Raw genomic sequence first — 15,639 nt, forward strand, 5'->3', positions numbered from 1 at the left:
TCATGTGGCCAAATCATATTCCATTGTGTGGATAGACCACATTTTGTCTGTCCCTTCATTAAGTGATAGGCATTTGGGTTTTTCCACTCGTTGGCTGCTATGAATATTGCTGCCATGAACATTCATGTGCAAGTTTTTGTGGAACATATGTCTTCATTTCTCATGTGTAGACCCTTAGGAGTGGAATTGCTAAGTCATAAGGTAACTCTATGTTTAACTTTTTGACAAACTGCAAGACTGTTTAACAGAATGGCTATGCAATTTTGTATTTCCACCAGCAGTGTACGAGGGTTCCAGTTTCTCCACATCCTGGCTGACACTTGTAATTTTCTGTTTTTCTTCTCCTGTCTCCTTCTTCCCCTCCTCCTCATTATTTTCAATATCACAGTTGCTACTATTATTACTATTATTGCCATCCTAAGTGGGTGCAAAGTGGTATCTCATTGTGGTTTTCATTTGCATTGTTCTAATGACTAATGATGTTGAGCATCTTTTTCATGTGCTTTAGCCATTTGCCCATCTTCTTTGGAGAAATACGTATTCAAATCTTTTGCACATTTAAAATTTTTTTTTATTATTGAGTTGCAGGAGTTCTCTATGTGGTCTGGATATTAATCCCTTCTCAGGGATTAATACATGATTTGCAAGTGTTTTCTCCTATTCTGCTGGTTGTATTTTCTCTCTCTTGTTAGTGCTCTTTGATGCACAGAAGTTCTTAATTTTGATGAAGTCTACTTTATGTGTTTTGCTGTTGTTGCCTGTGCTTTTTGGTGCTGTATCCATGAAATCCTCATTGCCAAATCCAATGTCATAATGATTTTTCCCAATGTTTTCTATAAGCGTTTGTAGTCTTAGCTCCTAAGTCTAGGTCTTTGGTCCTTTTTGACTTAATGTTTGTATGTGTTGTAAGGTTCACTTTGCATGTGGATGTCCAGTTTTCCCAGCGCCATATGTTGCAAAGACTATTCTTTCCCCCATTGAATTGTCATGGCATCCCTCTTTAAAATACTTCCAGTGCTTTCTGATGAATTCCCACTGACTGACCTTAAGACCCAGCTCAACAGCTTTGGCCTCTCTGGTCCTCCAGTCAGTAACACATTCATCCTTTTCCTGCACTCGTGTGTGACTATCATCCCAACCGAGGCACTGTTTACCCATATGAAAGATGGAGGGTCTTACTCAACAGTACCTTTCCTGGAATTTCCTTGAATTTAGTGTTTTCCAATTAGTTTCACTTTGAATCACAATGTATTACACGGACAAGACATTTTAGCTTGGAACAAAGCCAGTCAGTGCTGTGGTTTATTGACTAAAATGGTTACCTGAGTGACTTGGAGAAAAGCAAAGACATTGGACATAGGTTTCTAATTATTTTTGGTGCCATGACCTCACAATTCCAAGTGTTGGATGCTGTCGTAGATGAGCCTTTTAAGGTGTCTGTAACCATAATTCACGGGGAGATCATAAATACACGCTTACAGAGTAGAATTATAACACAGTAAAAAGGATAATGTATGAAAACAGGTACTTGTGACCAGGGATTAAATTTCCAGTTTGCACAACCAATGTGAATTCAAGAAGTAAAACATCAGGAAACTTAGATCCAGGCAAAACTGACACTCTCTGGAAAAACACCAGGCAGCATGGAAAGCAGGTCTGCCCGGATGAGAGTGTACGCCAAGACATGGGGTGGGGTATGATGGATGGCGTGGTTACCTTTCCTGCCGGAGTGGCAAACCAGCAATGCATTTGAGTTAATATGTAACTTCATGACTGTTACTCTTAAATTAGTGGAGGGGTAGGGAGAGGGAGAGAATGGGACTAAATATTGTCAGTAGCAGGTTGACTGTTCATTTACATTCTCAAAAGTTGATATAGTTTCATCAAAAAACTTCTTTTGGACTTCTCATTTATGAAATGGAAGCCTTCTCATGTTTAGAGCTGCCTCATTTGGGGCATATTGGGCAGTATTCCCAGGACAAGTTCTCCCTGGCATTTCGTCTCCATATCCTGCACGTGCCTCATACATGAATGCTTAAGACATGTCTACTTCTCTGTCGAATGCAAGAAACAGTTCTGCGGGAGCTCAGTCCTAATGGACAAGGTCATGAACGTGCACACTCACATACCCTGTGTTCTGTTTTAGGTAGGTGAGCCGTGGGACAAAGTCAGCCCTGTCAGTCACCACTTCCAGCTATGATGCTCTAAGTCACAATAAGTCTGAACACTTGCTGTCTATGGATCTGCTCTGACTCTTAGAGCCTGCTTATGGGGGAAGGTGAGTGACTGTAAATACCTTTTGTTTGCTTGTCTGTTTACCAGGAATGTAGGTAACAAAGTCAGCCTGAGAACAATGAGGCAATATGTGTTTGACCCTCTTCTGTCCATGATGTGGTATCACTGGGGCGCAGTGCCAGGACATGGACGCCGGGCATGATCATGTAGGAGTAGCTTTCCGGGCTGGCTCTAGAGTTGAGGTGGAGTTTGAAGAAGCAGGTCTAAGCTGAGACAGAACGTTTATCCATGGCTTTTTCCCTTGAATGTTTGAGGAGGATGGGAACCCTTAGAACTGTTTTCCCTAAATATTCCCTGCTTTTACCCCTTCTGGCCCTCCTCCCACCATTTTCTAAAGAATGCTGGGTGAGGACTCTGAAGAGCTGGGTCTGTTGTCACCTTGTTTGTTGGGCCCTCCATAAATGAGTGCCAGCCTGCTATCCTGGCCCTCCCGACAGTCCTCCCGTGTGTGCAACGGTGCAGCATCGTGTGTGTGGGTGTGCTGGGAAGGAGCGTACACGTACAGATGTAGGAGCATGCGTGTGCATGGGTCCAGGATCATGCGTGGCCAGCGTGTGTGTGCGTGCATATAGGAGCACGTGTGCAGAGTGGGGGGGTGTGCACGTGTGCAGAGCGGGGGGGGGTGCACGTGTGCAGAGCGTGTGTGTTCTGTGCGCTCCAGGACCCTGAGGTCCAGACTCTCTCCCCGAGCCTGCAGAACCCACTTCCTCTGGCCTCAGATTGAGACCTTGAGTTCCTTCCATGGCGCACACGCCTTGCTCATTCCCAGGCCGGTTGTAGTTTACTCATCTGTGTCTTTATGTTGCACAGGCTTTGCTCAGGCCTCGAGAATACATTCTAGGGTGCTTTACTCACCCGGAGACACGAAGGTAGCCATTGAGAACGTTTAAGCCGTGTAGTTCATCAATCCAGATTCACAACACAAATATTATATAGGTTCTGAGTTAACATACCCCCCAGGTGGCTGTCAAAGAAACGTGCATCTTTTAAAAGTCACAGAACTTAATAATAAGGGACACTGGGCTCCTCACTGCCTTTCCAGATATTTTCATTGTTCTCAGGAGCAGCTTCTCTTCTGCCCGCATATTGTCTGTCTGGGTTTGTTTGTTTGTTAATTGCAGCTCAAAATTTTAATCCTATGGTGCTTGACCCAGTTCCGTAAGCCTGTGGCCTGTGTTGTTTTGCTCTTTTCTTTGTTCTTCCCATTGAGGATGGTTAAAACCATCTCAACTTCCAGGTGTCTATTTGGGCTGAATGTCCATGACTGGTCACAGTGGACTTGAACTCAGCTGGATTTGGATGGGAGCCAAATGGGAAGGCTCCTTTGTCATGACTGGCATGTCCCAGGCTGTGGTCAAGAGTGAGGCCAGCTATGTAAACCAGAGCCAGGGCTGACCGGGGTTCTTCAGGCCCCCCTGGAGCCCAGGCCCGGCTGCGGCTCACCAAAGCTGGGAGCCGAGGGGACCCCACACAGGGCTTTCTGCCTCTTTTCCAGTCCAGGCGGATGCCTGCTGGGGAGCCCTGCACTGCTCGTCAGCCTGCCCTCTTCCTGGCTGCATTTGCCAGGTACCCATGTGCTCAATGGTCTGGGCATCTAACCCCATGTCGGGCATGGGACATGGCTGCAGAAGCAATGGGTGGAACCCATGAGAGCAGGAAACCCACAGCCATCCAGGAGGTGACTGGCCACTGAGCCTGACATGCATCCCGATGACCCTGAAGCCCCTGAGTGCCCCCAGCTGGCCAACCCCTGGGTGATGTGGTGCTTGCAGGAGGGGATCCCCCCACCCCATTTGCAATGCGCCCTCTACCCTGAAACTGCCCAAGGTCACATCCTCAGTTCTCACCTGGCCTGGTTTCTCTTGGCTGCCCCTGACACCCAGGGTGCCCCCGTCCCTTGATTTCTCTGGACCTCCAGGCTGCACCCCCTCTTCTCTTATGTGGCCCCCACACCCTCAGCCACTACCCTTTGGCTTGTGACTCTGGTCCTTCATGTCCCTCCTTCGTACCACTTCCTTTCCGTCTAGGCTCTCTCTGCTTCCCACCTGCACAGAACAGGCTGGCGTGCCCCGGGCAGTTCATCTGCTTGTGGTAACCCCCTGGATGGCTAGCCTCGCTGTCACCACTTGCTTACCTTGCACCAGACCTGCCTGTCGAGGGCCGAGGCCTGTGCTGGCCAGACCCACCAGCCAGTGTCCGGTCCTCCCCAGGCCCTCAGCTGCACTTGATGCTGTCGGCCGCCCCGTGGGCAAGAGCCAGGTTTCCATGGCCCGAGCTTTATGACCCGGAGCAAGCCATGCTGCTCCTTCCCTCATCTGTCCGAGAGTGAGGACGGATCCTCCACAGACACCTGCTGCAAGGTGGGAAGTAGCCGCCGGGGCCAGACACACGGCAGGGCTGTCTGCGGGCCGGCTCGCAGCACCCTCCTGCTTGCTTGGCCACTAGCGGCTGACATCCCCGGGACTCAGGGCTCAGTCGGGCACTGAGGACAGAGCTGCCCAGGCTGCGGGGCGCCCAGGGAGCAGCCCTCATCACGCAGTGTCACTGACTGAGCCAGTTTGTCACTTTGTGCCGAGCTTCAAGCACGTGTATCCTTCCACCCAGGAATGATATCTGTAAATATGTACTCTGAGGGAACAAGAGAGGGGCAGGAAGAGGTCCACCCAAAGAGGACTGTGGAAACATTCTTTGATATAACCACTCAGGGCGCCTGGCTGGCTCCGTCAGTAAAGCGTCTGCCTTCGGCTCAGGTCATGATCCCGGGGTCCTGGGATCGAGTCCCGCATCGGGCCCCCTGCTCAGCGGGGAGCCTGCTTCTCCCTCTCTCTCTGCCCCCTCCCCTGGCTCATGCTCTCTCTCTCAAATAAATAAAATCTTTAAAATATATATAACAAATCAAAAATCTGGAAATACAAGCATTACAGATTGGTTACATTTTTCTACATAAAAATGCATAAAATTTTATGCATAAGAATAGAAAAATACCATGGAGAATTTGATCATTGTTATGTAGATTTAAATATGTTGACATAGAAAAATATTTCATAAGTAATGCTAAATGAGAAAAACAGGACAAATGTGGGCGGTTTGGTCCTAGTTTTGTTAAAAAATATAATGACACACACCTCTTAGTCTGACTAGGTGGACCTCAAAATACCCCACTATCACTGGTGGTCTTTCTGAGTAATGATATTACAGGTTATTTTTTGCATAAATGCACTTTTTTTTTCTGTAATGAGCATCCAATATTTGTGCTATTTTAAATTTTTTCCTGTAATGAACAATCAGGCTGACTTTGGTCAGTAGGGCCTGCATGCCCCCACTTTCTGTGCCCCTTTGCTGACTCCAGAAAGCCAGAGCCTGTCCTCACGGGCAGCGATTCTTCTCTGCATCCAAGTTTTCACCTCTGCCTGTTACGGGTTTTATCGTTTGTCTGCATCTGATTTCATGTGAGCTGATGACCTAACGGTGCCAGGTAGAAGGTGGACTGAGGGCGACTTTCTCCTGCTCGGTGGCAGACGTGCCTTTCCCACCACCTCTCACGGGGCCCCGTCAGCCCTCCGGTCAGCACTGCCCACACCAGAGCCCTGCATCAGGATGGCTCTCAAGGACACACAGTGCTCACGCGTTTCTGAGCTTAAGTATGCGGTTTGCTTCTAGGCCTGGACCTAGCAGCTCTAGATCACCAAAAAAAAAAGAGGAAAGGAGAGAATTTGCAATTGGTGCTGCTTCAAGTGCCTCATCCTGCAGCTTCAGGACCAAGTACATCAACAGGACCAGCTTTGTGTGAGGCCCGACCGCACAGACAGCTGACAGCAGCAGTGACCGCTCAGGCCCTAGGAGCTGCGTTTCCATCACTGGGGCCCACCCGCACTTTCCTTTCCGAGGGCTGAGCTGCCGTGGCCCGTGTCCTGCAGGCATGCCCATGTGTGCGCTGGCCCCTGTTTGGGGGAAGGAGTCATTGAAATGACAGCACATCCGTGCCGGGTGCACCCCTCCAACGGAATGAGGGGAGCTGGGCGAAAAGTAGGTCACATGTGCCCGGTCCCATGTCACGAGGTTTCCAACCTGAGGCCAATGGGATTCGTAGCCTCCTTTGGTTAGGACAAAACCCACTCTGATTTTTCTCCTTTAGCATTCCATCTTCTCTAGACAAGGAGGGTGGCCATCTGTCTGGTAGCCGCATCCAGCCAGCCCTTCCCGACCTCCCAGAGCCGCTTTGTTCTGAGGTAAGGGGTACTGGGGCTGGGGGAGGCTGCTCTGGCCAGGAGAACAGGCTGTGTGTCGAGCAGGGTGCACACAGGTCCTCGGGAGCTGTTAGCAGGCCCTGCTGAGGCAGGCACAGCACTTTCCCTGTGACATTCAGAGGAAGATCCTCACTTTAGGTTCTATTTTAATATGGCTCCTTTGTAGGGATCACGGTCAACTGTTACCACTCTCATGTTAAAGTGTTAGTGTGTAGAAAAGGGAGCGTGCAGTCTTACAGCTGTCCATTGGTGACACTGGGGGGAGGGGTGGGAACAGGGCTCCCCCTAAGACACACTGGCCACCCCGCGGTCCGGGGCCCTGTGCTCTCAGTGCGGCCAGCGCCTTTGTGTGGGTCGTCAGCCTCTGCGCTGAACAGGTGAGCTCCTGGCTTCCATTGGTACAGAAGCACCGTGGAATCCACGTATCAGAGCCAGGTTAGTACACGTATGGTATTTGCACTATCGGAGCTTGTTACTTCTACTGAGAAATAACGTGGTTCTCTTATGTATGGGAAGACCAGCAAATGTGATTCCTCCATGACCAAGCAGATGCGGAATTGTATAAATAACAAACATTGATTGATTGATTTTGCTGTCCCGTAAATGAACTAAGATACCCGTTAGCTCCGGATCCTTCTGACAGACCTGTTCTGGCAGGTAATGAATGGGCTATAAAATGTTTGCAATGTTTGTACGATGGGCACCTTTAGACAAAGAGGCGCTCCTCTCTGGGTGTGCCGGGGGAGGGTGCCTCCAGAATAGTCTTCCAGAAGCGAAGTCATAATGGTATTTGATTGGAGGATGTTCTACAGAAGAAAAGCTTTTTGCCTTTCTGAGATAAAATATTTAAAATTTGTATTTTAAGTAGCTTTCTAGGAAACACGGGCCCACGGCTATGTTCACAGAAGTAGGTGTAAACACATGTGGGTTACGAATTACTTGACGTTTTAGATGTAAAACAGCAGTTGTACCCATGGTAGCAAAAGAAGGGTGCTCCCCATCCCCTTCCACCTGCAGCCTCTGAGCGAATCGCATGTAATATTTCTAAAAGGCTCTTACCCATTTTACAGTCTGGAAGAAAGAGAGGTTTTTTCTGCTTTTTCATTAAGATAGGGCAGAAAATTCCAAAGTTGTTATTATTTGTGGTTATAAACGCTTCTGTTATGTCTGCGGAAAGCCGCACATACTTCGGTGCCGTGTTTAACAGCTCGTTTTCCTACCTTGCCTAGCGTGCATCCCCAAGGCCAGGATAACGTGCACATACGGTCATCCTGGGTGCGAGCAAGAGTAAGACATGCGAGAATGACAAGCATGTGTGTTCATGTGAAATTATACAATCATAACCCCCCCCCCCAGTTTGTTGCCGTTGGGGGAAAATGAGAACTGTTGTCTCGAGAAATAAAACCAGCATTCCGTCAAGTGTTATAGGATGTTTATTTTCCCTTACTTACCGGAGGAGTAGATAATTTTTTTTCCCCAGAAATAGCATAGGTATAACATTGCAGAGGCAATGGCTACGTCCCTTCATACTTCTCAAAAGAGTGTCCTAACACAAAGCAAGAGGGTGCAGAGCTCTGAACTCGTCCCCGAAGTCCCGCACTGTACACGGCCTTCTCTTTCCTGCCCACCCGGGCAGAGAACACACAGCGGGCAAGGGGATGTCTCTGAACAGCACACTCAGCGCTTTGGCATTGACTCACCTGGGAACTGAAAGGGCCACGCTGGTGCTGGGCCTGGCCGGCTGGCCTGCCGTACTCGGCTTGCCCGGGGCGTGTGCCGTCTCTGTGAGGCCCCGGCTCTGCATAAGAAGGCAGACGCCCACCACCAAGAAGCAAGGAAGCCTCAGGAAGATTTGGGGTCCCGCACGCCCCACAGCTGGAGCCTCTGAAAGACATCTTCGTTCTGGCTGAGGTCGGGGCTTGGGCAGAGCTGGTGTGTGTGGGTGCCTGTTGGGAGAGCCCTGGGTTGCCTTCTCCCTGAGCACCGGCTGCGTGCAGGTCAGTGGTTCTCGGAGAGGGTCGTAGACCGCCATCACCATCACCCGAGAACTCTCTGGGAGAGGCAGGTTCTCAGCTACCCCCGGCCACCTGTCAGAACCCTGGGTGAGCCCGGTCAGTGATTTGTCAAAACTTCCGGTGATGCTGACGTCCATGTAGGTGTGGGAGCCACCGGGGCCGACCACACAGGAGCGAAGTGTGGATGGTGGTCACACACGACCCGGCAGTGAGCGTGTGGTCCGTGGATGCAGCCAGATCGGAGGCGACCGTGTCCTAGCTGAGCACGAGTCAGGCTCCAGAGCACAGGGGTCCAGTGATCTGTCGGGTCAGATGGGAACCAGACCCACCTGTGGGGAGCCCCTCGGTGTGGTTCCGTGTTTTATATGGTGGGCGACCCTGGTGTGCAGGTCAGGCCTTCCCGTGCTGGAGTCTTACAGCCTGTCCTGCCTCTGCCTTTGCTGTGCAGCAGACCCCCCTACCCAGCAGTGCTCCATCTGCCCCGCTGCTGAGCAGAGACCCCTGGAAAAGCAGGAAAGGGACCCTCGCCTGGGAAGGGGGTGAGCTTGGGCAGTCTGCTGGCTGGCCAGGGGACCCCAGGAGTCACTGTGCTGTCCAGCATCTCTGGGGTGCTGGCTGTGGGCAGGGGACGAGCCCCAGAGAGACGGGACCGCCAGCTCCTAAGCCAGCTGTGCACATCCTCTCCCGGCCTGGGGCCCCTCCCCTGAGCAGGCAGCCCCCACGCGAGCGGGTGTGGGGGGGGAGGGGCAGCATTAAAAACATCCAGAACCCAAGAGGGAAAAGAAGACGCGTCTGTGTAAAAAGCATACTACTGGGTGCAGGAGATGGAATTCCCGGGTGGGGGACAGAGCTGCAGGGAGGTGGGCTTGCTTTGTTTTAGTGTAAGTGGCATTTGAATCAATAGGAATGCGTAGACTAGTCAATAAATGCTGTTGGGTTAATTGGGTAGCTATTTAAAAAACACCAAATTTAGACTTTACCTGACACCCAGCACAAGTGTATTTGAGAGGGAGTAACAAGCTAAAGGTAACAAAACTACAGAAGATTCATAGAAAATTTATGTCGGGCTTTTTAAAACAGTCTTTTCTGGGGAAGGGCATCCTCAGCAAGGCACACATGGCGTTAGGCGCCGACGGAGGGACCAAGCTCACACACCTGCACGGAACGGCCGGCCAGGGCCCAGGAGCAGCTCAGTAAAGGTGATTGCTCAGGATGGGAGCAGCAGCCGCCGAGCAGTGACCGTGCAGTTCTTATGAAACGCAGACCGGGCCCACACTGAGCGCCTGGGATGGCAGCGTCCCGAGGAGGCCCGCCTGGAGGGCAGTGAGGTCTGTGCCGGCCGCGCCAGGCAGGCGTCTATGCAGACAGACCCCGCAGCTTTCCCTCCAGGAGTCCGTCTCCCTGCAGAGGTGTGCGCAGTGTTCAGGAGGTGCCTGCTGTCAGGACGGCGGGAGCTGTGAAGCTGGGAAAGTGAATGGACTGTCCTGCATGGAGACCTTGGGGGAGGACGGCCAGGCCCCCGGCAGGGCCCATGTCTCCACACAGACGTGTGCACGATGCACCGACTTTGTTCCTCAGCCCCAAACTGGAGAAGGGCCAGCACAAGTGCCCATGTTCACGCCCGGAGTCCCAGAGAGAACCCGACTGCCACTCACAGCACACGGACGGCTCTCGGGAACATGGCTCTGTGTGAGGGACGCCGCACACAAGAGCGTGGGGATTGTTGGGGTTGCAGAACAGGGCAGGCACCGCGGGGACGGCAGCCAGCAGGGCTGGGTGGGCTGGTGGGGTCGCAGCACTGGGCCAGAGGCATCTCTCCACAGGTCTGGAATGTTCCGTGCCGAGAACTGCTGGTCAGATGGGTGAGTGCAACGTGTGAAAATCAACCTGTGCCTTTTCATGCCTGTGAATTACACCCAGTCACAGGGCACACATCGTGTGATATTTACGCACAACAAAAAGGCAGTGTGTGAATGCAAATGCTAAGGGGAGGGTCAGGTGAGAGCGTCCCCCTCGGTGGGTGGGGTGTTCAGGGTGCTCTGTTTCCCCGTCTGCCTGTCTCCGAGCCCCTGGGGCCCGCTCTCTCATGCCCACTCACACCTTACCTGGACCAGCTCTGCTTGTTTGCCTTCTTATTTTGTTCTTTTTACTGGTTTTGAAAAGAGGTCTGCTGCTTTATAATCAAATCTTTAAAAAGCCACTGGCCCTGGTGACCGAGAGATGTGTATCTTTGACCTTCGCGTCTGTTCCTGAGCTCCTCCCTCAGGCTGGGTGGGGGGAGGAGGGAGGACGCAGGGCTGGGAGGCATTCCTGCTGACCTGTCCCCGGGCAACACCAGCGCCCCCTCCCCCTCCCTGTCCCCTGACCCCCAGGTGTGCAGAGACCGTGGCTGAGCGGGAAGGAAGCTGGGGCCGTGTGTCCTGCCAGGGGGCCCGTGGGGGCCGGGTCAGCCCTGTCGGCCAGCTCAGAACCTCCCCTGCATCAGGTGACAGGCTCTGCTCTAGCAGAGTCCCTGCTTCCGAGCTCGTGGGACACAGACCCGAGACTCTGGGCGGCCCGCCCCGCTTGCTCCATCAGGTTCACCTGTGCACAGATTTATAAATCTGCCCTTGAGTGTTGACAAGGGGGAAAGGGCAGAGGTCGCCCGTGTGCCCATCTTTCTCTGACACACCCTGAAATGATAAACAGTCAAAGCCGCAGGCTGCTGCAGGTTTGCAGGATTAAGGGGCCATCAGGGATTGAAGTCAGGGGATTAGAGCTCATCAGGAGCATCAGCTGGGGGAAGGGGTGCCCGTGGTCAGTGAGGTCAGTGACTCGGGAGGTTGTGGCCTCACAGCCCCCCCTTCCACTGCTGAAGCCGCCCCCGGCCCCTACACCAGGCCACGACCACTCAGGTGCCCAGGGGCATTGCAGCTGTTCCCCCCACCGCCCAGGGTGAGTCTGGCAGAGGGAGGGGACCACCCCAGCGGTCAGGCCGTGCCTCGGGCTCCCTCCCGCGTGACTCTCGGTCGGCTCCCACCACGTGGGACACGCTTCCAGGTGCAGACCCCTCAGTACAGCGAGGAGCCCGTGGGGGCAGGCGCCCCCTTGCCGTCTCCTGACCCGTCCCCCTCCTGCCCTCCAGGTTCCTCCCCGGACACTCAGGGGGCCCTCCGCCGTGGGCAGCATCTCACCCGGCAGGGGACACGGGCTGGGGGCTCTGGTGTCCAGACCATGGTGTGAACGCGTACGCTCCGCAGAGCTTGCACGCTGTGTCCACAGCTGCACCTCGCATGCGCGTCCAGCTTCATCAGAGACGCTGTCAGGTCAGCGCTGCCAGGGTCAGGGTCCAGGTCACGGTGTCCATAGGCTTTTAATCTGGTTTTCTGTAGGTTTTAGTCATACTTTAAACTTGAATTTTTTGTCTTTCTTGTTGTTTATCTAATTTGCTTTGCTTTTTCCCCGAAAAAGCACCTCCCCAGTGGGAAGGTTTTTCCTTCCTTTCCTTCCTTGCTTTTTCCTCGTGTTTAATGTTTAGTTCTGTGCCGTGGCCTCCTTCATCCTGCGGAGCTTGTCTGCTCTCAGCGCCTCATGTCCTCGCGCCGCCGGCTTCCCCCCGTCGTGGTTCATTCCTGTACGACGTGTGTTGTCTTCCTCTTTACCCCAATTTTCCTTCCCTTCATTTGGGAAGGGTCTTAATGGTTTTAGTTGCTTTCACTTATATCTTTTTTTGAAAATTATTTTCTTTTTAGCAGATGTCACTTGTCGCATTGTAATTATGTTATTAAAATATTAAGACGATGGGGTGCCTGGGTGGCTCAGTCAGTGAAGCATCTGCCTTCGGCTCAAGTCATGATCCCGGGGTCCTGGGATCGAGCCCCTCATCGGGCTCCCTGCTCGGCGGGAAGCCTGCTTCTCGCTCTCCCGCTCCCCCTGCTTACGTACACACTCCCTTTCTCTCTTTCTCTCATTAATAATTTTTTTTAAATCTTTAAAAAAAAGACATTGAAAGAAATGACCTACTCAACTAATTTTAGCTTATTTTTCCACATAGTTGAGAGTAATCTCTGGTTTTGCCTGTGCTGTTGGAAGAACCCTCCAACGGCGTCAGTCCATGTCCAGGAGGCTGTCAGCACGGCTGTGGGGAACTCCGGGCTAGCGCCGGGGAGCGGGGACCCGGCCAGGCCCCACAGACTCGCTGCCTGTTGCACGGCAGCCGCATAAGGACTGGCTGGGCCGGGGACAGCCGTCATCTGGCTGCACGATTCTGGGCCCTGAGGTGACAAGGCTGGTCCCCCAGGCCCCGGGCCCTCCTGCTGCACACCTGTGACTAAGGGCAAGCCACTCGCTGCCTCTGGCCTCTGTGTCCCATCCACGTGCCGTAGGGTTGGTGATCCTGTTTGCAGTGCTGTCACATCTCTGTGCCCCTGAGCTCTCATATCCTGGGGGCTGAGGTGACCCTAAGTCCTCTTAGGGAAGGGCTGCTGGCCCTCACGGTAAGGGGAACCCTTCACTGTGCACCCCACAAACACACCTACTGAGGACGGGGGCTCTGGGTGGCCCTGGGCAGAGCGGTGGCCAACACTGGGCTGGGCCGGCTGCACGCCCCTCCTGCACTCTGGGCCCCCTCAGGTAATAAGAACCTCCTCTCTGGGGGGCCTGAGGGCCAAGGGGGCTCTGAGCTCCTCCTCTGGGGTTTGCTCCGGTGCCCTTATGGGTGCTTCCCCTGCCCTCCCTGCCAGCTGGGCTGCCTCACCCCTGCATCCCAGGGCAGGGCTCCAGAGTGAGCGAGGGGTCCCTGACCCTAACCAGGCTCAGAAGGATGAGGGGCGCCGCCACCCTGACGGACCCTCTGGGGCCGCACGGTGACCTCTCCTCACACTGGGATTCTGTGGGAGACAGTGATGTGCAGGACCGGCTCCTCCCGTCCTCAGAGCCTCAGACCCGACAGAAGACGATGGTCCTTGGCGCACCCTTTCTTTTGTTGTATTTATCTAAAATTCTTCCCAGGTTCTCACAGTTTTCTTGGTATAAGTGACCACTTTGTTATAATAAAAGCTAGAATTAGGAGCTCTGTGCTCTGCCTCCTCCCCAGTAAAAAATGGTCATGAGGATACAGACTTGAATTTTGGGGGAATAAGTGCTCTTTACCGGAGGTGTTTCTCCTGTCCCTCTTTCCCCTCGTCGCGGCCGCTGTGGGGCTTTGTTGCTGGCCTTTGCAGCACCTGGGGACAAGCAGCACGTGCAGAGCTGGGCGCCCCTGGGCTCTGTTTCCCACTCCCCAGCTGTGAGCTGCAGGCTCCTCCCTTGACCCCCGCCCCCCGCCCTGGCCTAGAGATGCGCCTTCCCTGCAGGGCTTGGGGGAGGACTGTACTTGCACCCGGGAGACACGGGGTCAGTGTTGGGTACTGTTACTGTTTGTGTGGTTACGGAGCCCTCCTTGTTTTACGTTGGGAACGGAATTCCTACTGCTAAGTTACATACATTTCAAGAATAAACCTCATTCAGGTATTGTGTACTGTTAGTCTTCTTATGTTGCTGATCCTATTTGTTAGTATTTGATCACAATATTAGAATTTCTAGCTGATCAAAGGCACGTGGCGCCCCTCCCGGGTGGGACCAGCTTGTGCACTGAGTGTGCTGGTGTAAACGGCGGGGCAGTGGCTCAGCCCCCAGCGGCCACGCGCTCACCAGCTCCGGGAAGTAGGGTCTGGCTCGTGTTGGAGTTTGTGCCGGCCGGTGTCGCACTGGGACTGCAGTCTGTGCTTCGCTCACCCCACTGATGACACCCACTGCCGTCGGGCGCAGCTGCTGCCGTTGGGGCTGCGCCTACGTTTCCGGGAGCAGCGTGGAAGTGTTTTCCAGATGGGAGCCCCGAGCGAGTACATGAGCTGCAGAGATCTTCTGCCCAGTTCTGGGCCACTGTCCTCTCTCCGGTCGGTTGACAAACCGTGATTCTGACATCCTGTCAGCCCGTGTGTTACCCACGGAAGCTCTCCGTGTCTCGTAAGCCCCTGTCCTTCTGTCCGCTCATGGTGTCCTATGCAGTCTTCTCTTTGAGGGCCCCTGCTCCCGGAGTTTATTTGGGGGTGGGGCTCCGGTCTCATTTTCCCCTCGCAGTGCTATCCACTGGGCTTGTGTGTTGGGAGCCCTGCGCTCTGCTCCCCGAGTGTCCGTGCGTCCAGACTCTTGTGTCCTGGCAGCCTGCTAGTCTCGTCCTGTGCCCCCAGCACATGGGCTGAAGTACTTTCTCGTAAATAGGACTTTTCCCTTCGTCCTTTTTCTTAGGGAAAGCCTTGGCTGTTCTTGGCCTGATGAATTTTTCACAGACATTTTGAAACAAGCTTGTCTATAAAATTGAATCTGCAGATCAATTTGGGGAGAATTAACATCTTTATTAAGTGTTTGAGTCTATTATATCTTCTTTAGTTTTTGTTTAGTCTATTAGGTCTTCTTTAATTTCTGTTAGTAATATTTTATAGATTTCTACAAAAAGGTTTCACACACCTTTTGTTAGATTTATCCTAACTGATTTTTTTATGTTCTTGTAAATGGTATCTTTTTTTTGAAAACCCCCTTAAACTCACCCACCCTTTCTTGAAGTTATTTGTAGATTATTCTGGGTCTTGTGTGCCCATTCACGGTGTGGTGGCCCCTCCTTGCTGGCCTCTCGCTGTATCACTGGGCACGCTCAGAGGGGGCCTACTTACCAGGGGCCCTGAAATTCAGGATATGCAGACCCACCGTGCAGGTAACGACAGGCAGGTAACGTGCGGGTGTGGGTCACGAAGCAAGTTACTAACCCCAGCGCCCAGATCATCCCGACTCAGCGTCTTCTGTCCCCAGAGCCCCCCGGCTGGTACGGGGCATCTCCACCCCTGGGCTGTGCCACATGACTGGCTCCTTGCTGTGTCCCAGGCGGGACGCCCCATCACTACAGATACCTCGGTAATCAGGTCAGGTCCCGGCATCGTGTTGCCATCCTTGTAAGTGGAGGACGGAGTCCGTAAGCACAGCTCTGTCCCTCTGCCGTCCAGCGGCTGAGTCACAGGACATCAGGAAAGGGGGCCGTTCCTTGACTGGCACCTACAGAGTGCTGAGTC

At 53.1% G+C, this 15,639-nt stretch overlaps 1 protein-coding gene across 4 annotated transcripts in view; it reads left to right on the top strand.

Annotated features, from left to right (window-relative positions):
- The window catches only part of PCBP3 (poly(rC) binding protein 3), a 241,354-nt gene that overhangs the window by 172,541 nt on the left and 53,174 nt on the right, over positions 1-15,639 (top strand). For 2 of the 4 annotated variants that reach the window (XM_081800927.1, XM_081800928.1), the window contains one exon: positions 2,147-2,278. In XM_081800927.1, coding sequence (XP_081657053.1) covers positions 2,269-2,278 — 10 coding nt within the window. In that variant the 5' untranslated portion in view covers positions 2,147-2,268. Of the gene's footprint in view, positions 1-1,473; positions 2,279-6,430; positions 6,525-15,639 lie in introns of those variants that run through there. The other 2 variants (XM_081800930.1, XM_081800929.1) reach the window with 2 other exon arrangements.

The sequence above is a fragment of the Leptonychotes weddellii genome, chromosome 1 (genome assembly GCF_054177405.1).
Source record: "Leptonychotes weddellii isolate Sample4059 chromosome 1, ASM5417740v2, whole genome shotgun sequence".
In the NCBI taxonomy this organism is placed as follows: Eukaryota; Metazoa; Chordata; class Mammalia; order Carnivora; family Phocidae; genus Leptonychotes; species Leptonychotes weddellii.